This window comes from Palaemon carinicauda, chromosome 16, assembly GCF_036898095.1.
Source record: "Palaemon carinicauda isolate YSFRI2023 chromosome 16, ASM3689809v2, whole genome shotgun sequence".
Lineage (NCBI taxonomy): Eukaryota > Metazoa > Arthropoda > Malacostraca > Decapoda > Palaemonidae > Palaemon > Palaemon carinicauda.
In genome coordinates, this window is record NC_090740.1 from 116,767,126 (window position 1) to 116,774,625 (window position 7,500).

The 7,500-nt window shown below is 35.4% G+C and overlaps 1 protein-coding gene across 1 annotated transcript in view; it reads left to right on the forward strand.

Moving 5' to 3' along the window:
• Positions 1–5,224, forward strand: part of LOC137655511 (relaxin receptor 2-like) — an 85,087-nt gene extending 79,863 nt beyond the window's left edge. Inside the window, exon 23 of the mRNA XM_068389409.1 lies at positions 3,269–5,224. Coding sequence (XP_068245510.1) covers positions 3,269–3,483 — 215 coding nt within the window. The 3' untranslated portion in view covers positions 3,484–5,224. The remainder of the gene's footprint in view (positions 1–3,268) is intronic.
• The last annotated feature ends 2,276 nt before the right edge of the window (positions 5,225–7,500 follow it).

Sequence of the window (7,500 nt, forward strand, 5' to 3'; positions counted from 1 at the left end):
TTCTTCCTTGAGAGATTTAATCTATGAGAAGTTACTTTTCTCTAAAGATTCAATCTATTAAAAGCTCATTTTCCATGAAAGATCCAGTCTATTAAATGCTAATTTTCTCTGAAAGATTAAATCTATCAAAATCTCATTTTCCCTGAGATACAGTCTATTACAAGCTCCTTTTCCCTGAAAGATCCTATTCATTAGAAGCTCATTTTCTCTGAAACATCCAGTCTATTAGAAGTTCGTTTTCACTGAGAGATCCTGTCTATTACAAGCTCCCTTTCCTTGAAAGACCCAATCTATTAGAAGCTCATTTTCCCTGAATGATCCAATCATTTAGAAGCACCTTTTGTCCTAAATGATTCAATCTATTAAAAGCTCCTTTCCTTGAAAGATCGAGTCTATTGAAAAATCACTCTCTGTGAAAGATCCAATCTATTTGAAGCTCATTTTCCCTGAAAGATCCAATCTATTAGATGCTCCCTTTCCCAGAGAGATCCTATCTATTAGAAGCTCTTTTTCCATGAAAGATCCAATCAATTCGAAGCTAAATTTCCCTGACATCCAATCTATTAGAAGATCCTTTTCCTTAAAGGATTCAAACTATCAGAAGTTCCTTTTCCCCGAGAGATCCAATCTGTTAGATGCTCCTTTCCAAGGAATATCAAGTCTATTGGAAGCTCCTTTTCCCTGAATGATCCAAGCTATTAGAAACTTCTTTTTCCTGAAAGATCCAATCTAATAGAAGCTCCTTTTTTCTTGAAAGATCCAAACTATTAGAAGTACTTTTTTTCCTTAAACACTCATTTTTGTTAGAAGATCTTTTTTATTTAGAGATCCATATTAGATGCTCAAAAGATCAAGATCCAATCTATTAGTAATTCCTCTTCCCAGATATATCGAGATCCACTATCTTAGTTACTTCATTTCCCAGAGAAATACAGTTTACTAAAAGCTTCCATTCTCTTATATATCCAATCTATTAGTTACTTCCAGAGAGATCCAATATGTTAGAAGCTTACTTTCTCTTCGAAATCGAAGCTATTCGTCACTCCCTTTCCGTTAGAGATCAAGATCCAATCTATTAGTCACTCCCTTTTCCTGAGAGATCAAGATCCCATCTATTAGTCCCCTCGTTTCCCAGAGAGATCAAGATCCAATCTATTCGTCACTCCCTTTCCCAGAGAGATTGAGATCCAATCTATTCGTCACTCCCTTTCCCTGAGAGATCGAGATCCAATCTATTAGTCACTCCCTTTCCAAGAGAGATTGAGATCCGATCTATTCGTCACTTCCTATTCCAGAGAGATTGAGATCCAATCTATTCGTCACTCCCTTTCCCTGAGAGATCGAGATCCAATCTATTAGTCACTCCCTTTCCCTGAGAGATCGAGATCCAATCTATTAGTCACTCCCTTTCCCAGAGAGATCAAGATCCCATCTATTAGTCCCCCCGTTTCCCAGAGAGATTGAGAACCAATCTATTCGTCACTCCCTTTCCCAGAGACATCAAGATCCAATCTATTCGTCACTCCCTTTCCCTGAGAGATCGCGCTCCAATCTATTAGTCACTCCCTTTCCCAGAGAGATCGAGATCCAATCTATTCGTCACTCCCTTTCCCAGAGACATCAAGATCCAATCTATTCGTCACTCCCTTTCCCAGACACATCAAGATCCAATCTATTTGTCACTCCCTTTCCCTGAGAGATCGCGCTCCAATCTATTAGTCACTCCCTTTCCCAGAGAGATCGAGATCCAATCTATTCGTCACTCCCTTTCCCAGAGACATCAAGATCCAATCTATTCGTCACTCCCTTTCCCAGAGAGATCGAGCTCCAATCTATTAGTCACTCCCTTTCCCAGAGAGATCAAGATCCAATCTATTCGTCACTCCCTTTCCCAGAGAGATTGAGATCCAATCTATTAGTCACTCCCTTTCCAAGAGAGATTGAGATCCAATCTATTTGTCACTCCCTTTCCCTGAGAGATCGAGATCCAATCTATTCGTCACTTCCTATCCCAGAGACATCGAGATCCAATCTATTAGTCACTCCCTTTCCTAGAGAGATCGAGATCCGATCTATTCGTCGCTCCCTTTCTCTGAGAGACCGAGACCCATTCTATTTGTCACTCCCTTTCCCATAGACATCGAGATCCAATCTATTCGTCACTTCCTATCCCAGAGACATCGAGATCCAATCTATTAGTCACTCCCTTTCCTAGAGAGATCGAGATCCGATCTATTCGTCGCTCCCTTTCTCTGAAAGACCGAGACCCATTCTATTTGTCACTCCCTTTCCCATAGACATCGAGATCCAATCTATTCGTCACTCTATTTCCCTGAGAGATCGAAATCCAATCTATTCGTCACTCCCTTTCTCAGAAAGATCGAGATCCAATATATTCGTCACTCCCTTTCCCTGAGAGATCGAGATCCAATCTATTAGTCACTCCCTTTCCCAGAGAGATCGAGATCTAATCTATTAGTCACTCCCTTTCCCTGAGAGATCAAGATCCAATCTATTAGTCACTCCCTTTCCCAGAGAGATGAGATCAATCTATTAGTCACTCCCTCTCCCAGAGAGAACTAGATCCAATCTATTAGTCACTCCCTCTCCCAGAGAGACTGAGATCCAATCTATTCATCACTCCATATCCATGAGAGATCGAGATCCAATCTATTTGTCACTCCCTTTCTCAGAGAGATCGAGCTCCAATCAATTCGTCACTCCTTTTCCCAGAGAGATCGAGATCCAATCGATTCGTCACTCCCTTTCCCAGAGAGATCGAAAACAAATCTATTAGTCACTCTCTTTCCCAGAGAGATCGAGATCTAATCTATTAGTAACTCCCTTTCCCAGAGAGATCGAGATCCAATCTATTCGTCACTCCCTTTCCCAGAGAGATCGAGAACCAATCTATAAGTAAATCCCTTTTCCAGAGAGATCGAGATCTAATCTATTTTTCACTCCCTTTCTCAGAGAAATCGAGAACCAATCTATTAGTAACTCCCTTTCCCAGAGAGATCGAGATCCAATCTGTTAGTAACTCCCTTTCTCAGAGAAATCGAGATCCAGTTTATTATTTACTCCCTCTCCCAGATAGATCCAGTTTATTAGAAGCATCCTATCTCTTCGAGATCCAATCTATTAGTCACCCCCTTTCCCAGACAGATCCAAGTTGTTAGAAGCCTCCTTCCTCCTATAGATCCATCCCTCGTCATGCAACCCCCTCGTGGTTCACTTTGACTTTTCCTTCTTTCGTTCCTTTTCACAGCTGATTCTGAAACGACCCGTTCCTCGTTCTTCAGGAGCGCCACCTACAAATGGAGCAATGGTCGAGAGCTCCATCATCTTAATGCCGACCTACCGGCCGCGAGCACCGTCGAAACCTCCGTCGGCGGGGAGTCTTGTAAGGCTTACTCTATCACGGAAGACTCCCACCTCCAGCAGCAGCACCAGCAGCAGCTTAAAACGGAAACGAAGGTCTAACCGAAAGCAGAGCATCGGCTCCATCAGGAGGAGGCTGGTGGCTGAAAGCATCTGTTGATGTTGATGAGTATTTATATGTGGAGAAAGATGTTTGCATGCATTTTTTTGGGGGGATGTTGAAAGTGTCTGGCCGAAGACTAAAGTGGGGTTTACGTAGTCAAATGGTTCGTCAAACCCGGTTGTCGAACCTGGTTGTCGAACCCGGTTGTGGAACCTGGTTGTCGAACCCGGTTGTCGAACTTGCTTGTCAAACGGTTCGAAGAGGTGGAGTCAGTCACAAATGCAGAGATTTTCTTCGAACCGTTCGGCAAACGTGTTCGATAACCAATTTCTTCGACGTGTTCGACAACCAAATAGCCCTTTCACACGTTCGAACATTACTTCAAACACTTGTCTGTCAAACCCCGTTCGACAAACCGTTCGACTGTGTAAACCCGCCTTAATAAAGATGATCAGGTGTTTGTAGGCTATTGCGTTCGACAGACTTATTTCAAGGCATCAATAATATCCGTAATGAATTATTCTTTTATAATGAATGAAGGATGTTCAAGAAGATTTTATCTTATAGCTGTTGCTCAATATTTAGATCACAAAAAAATTAAAATGAATTGTGACTTTTACAAAGAATATCTTACAAGCTTCACAACATTGTCAGTAATATGTGTGAATGATGGGGTAATTCAAGTAGATTATAATTCATAGATAATCTCATTTCAAAAGATCATTGTAATCATTTCCCCATAACGCACATGTAATGAGAGAAAGAGTTATTACATTGTGCATAACTGTTTCTTTGGCTTTCATTCCAAAGGGAGCCTGAAATTGTAAATACAGTAGTAATAATTTTTGTGAATATCTGTTCGTACTTAGTAGCATCTGTCATAGCTCAAAATAGATTATATTGAATTCGATTTAATATCACGACTCAACGCAGTAATAAAGACATATGAATATGAAAAATATATGCTATAAATATAAGATATAACAATAAGCATGTATACATATATGAGCTTACACTTATATGTATGTATGTGAATATTGAAGGATCCAGGATAATTGTTTCTCAAAAAAAAAAAAATTAATGTGTTTTCTATGTTTGATGTTTAAGCTGTCTTCCTCTGTACAGATTCCCTATGCTTGCTTACCTTTTATCTTAAGAATGAATTCTTTCAACAAGAACATATAGATTTTCTACATTCCTGTACTCTTTAAATGATGTATTTGATCGAGCTTATAATCCGACAGTATCTCTCTTTCAAACGGAGAAAACTATTCCTTCATCTCCTCTGCTTGATTCTGTATCATTAAGGTTGTAGCATAGAAGCCGTAGTGTGAAAGTCTAGATATTGTACAAAAATATTTAGTTTCCCTTTTCCTTTAAAATCGAAATAAACCGTTTTCACTTTATAAACTACCTCGAGACTCCGTCAATTCGACGATTGTATATTGTTTTTTTTTTATTCTTTTGAGATGTTATAAATTATTCTTGATTCTCATGAAGAAGAAGATAAGCATCAGTAAAAATGCATTGAAAACAACACGCTATTGTCCTAGGAGGAATCTAAATTATAAATTAGATTAATATCACTGATTCTCTTTAACAAACTGAAACTTCGGACTATCGTCTTTAGAGGAATCTATAAATTTGAATTAATATCATTACTCTTTACCAAACTGAAACTACGTTAAGATAGCCTTATTAATTCATGTACACTTCAGGGGAAGCTGAGGAGATGTCTGACATCTGTACATTGACTATACTCAATTTTTTTTTTTTAATCAGGGGTATATGCTATGACTTAAAGGGATGCCCTTTTAGCTCGGAAAAGCTTCCTAATAGCTAAGTGGTTAAAATTATTTTTTCAAACCAATCACCTATTAGGAAACCTTTCCGATCTAAAAGGGCACCCTTGTGAATCAGTGTAGATATGCCTCATTGAAAAAATTGAGTATAGTAGATAATGCTGTTAGTAAAAGAGAAATTGTTGGTAATGTTGCCTGAAAAGCAAAATGGCTTAAAGAAAGCTAAAATTACTGCATACAACATCACTTGCATTCACTAAAAAGCCTCTGAAACGTATACAACGTTTCCAGAAGGCTCAGATTACTGGCAGTTTCTTCTTACCTTCTTATTATTCTTTCTTTTCACCCCCTCCTTGTTATTCTTTCTCTTCCCCTTCTCCTCCTTATTACTCTATCTCTTCAGCTTCTCCTCCTTATTCTTTCTCTTCACTTTCTCCTTATTGTTCTATCTCTTAACTTTGCCCTCTTTATCATTCTTTCTCTTCACCTTCTCCTTATTATTGTTTCTCTTTCCTTCTCCTTATTATTCTTTCTCTTCAACCTCTCCTCCCTATTATTCAATCTCTTCACCATCTCCTTATTCTTCATTACTCTCCTCCTCCTTATCATTCGCTGTCTTCACCTTCTCCACATTATTCTTTCTCTTCCCCTTCCCCTACTTATTCTTTCTCTTCAACCTCTCCTCCTTATTATTCTATCTCTTCCTAATCTCCTCGTTATCTTTCTCTTCCCCTTCTCCTCCTTATAAACACGTGGTCAATTGTAATTGCATTAATTTTACGAAGTACTGCATAGATATATATTATTTGCTTAACAGCACTAATACCAACAGCATCTCTCTTGCTTTGCTAAACACAGCGTTATCTGCTACAATGTACAGCATTCAGACGTCTTCTTTGCTTAAGGTGAGGTGTACTGGAGTTAATGAAGCAAGCTGTACATATGAGGTAATGATACATTTTTGGGCCATTTTCACTTATTGAAAAAATTTTCAATTGAAGGACGAGTTGCATTCTGTTGCTCCTGCATCGGTTAATATTGATATTGGTATCGTAAGTGATTCTTAATAACATTATTTAAACTCTTATGTAATATACTTTATCCTAGTATGTATATGTATATATATACATATATATATATACACATATATATATACACACATATATATATATATACATATATATATACATATATATATATATATATATATATATACATATACATATACATATACATATTTATATATATATATATATATATATATATATATATATATATATATATATATAAACATATATATATATATATATATGCATATAATATAGATATACAGTATACATACTGCATATAAATTACATATATATGTATATATATAAATTTATATATGTATATATATATATATATATATATGTATATATATATATACATATATGTATTTGGATGTATAGATATACAGTATATATATATATATATAAATTTATATATATATATATATATATGTATATATGTATATAGATGTATAGATATACGGAGTGTATATATATATATATATATATATATATATATACATATATATATATACATACTGTATATATATATATATATATATATATATATATATATATATATATATGTATGTATATATATATATATACATATATATGTATATATACATATATATGTATATATATATATATATATATATATATATATATATACATTTGATAGAAAATTTATGTGAAGCAAAGCTATTACACCTTAACAGTTTTAATATTTATGTAAAATATTCTTAGATAAAACTCCCAAAATAGATTATATTAATCTATTTAGAACTTCATCTCTCAAATATAATAATTATTTTACATTTAGCCAGATGACCTATTTCTTTCAATGACTACATTCGTTCATGACTCTTTTATTATTTTATAACAGCAATTCATGCAATAAAACTATTTTAAATACTCCATTAAGAACATTTGATAGCTATTATGATTAACGAATATAAAAGTTGCTTTGTTAATAAGGCTAATGAGTTTTATGGCATAAAACCTTATATATTATTGTAAATAAATTTGCTATCATTATATTCTATATGTTGCACAAACCTTAAGCCCTCAGATATCTCCAGACGAAGGTAGATGGCATTAATTTCAAAGTAATCTTTCTGAAAACTAAATTGTTGAAATGAAAATACTTGAACTTAGGTCATTGATT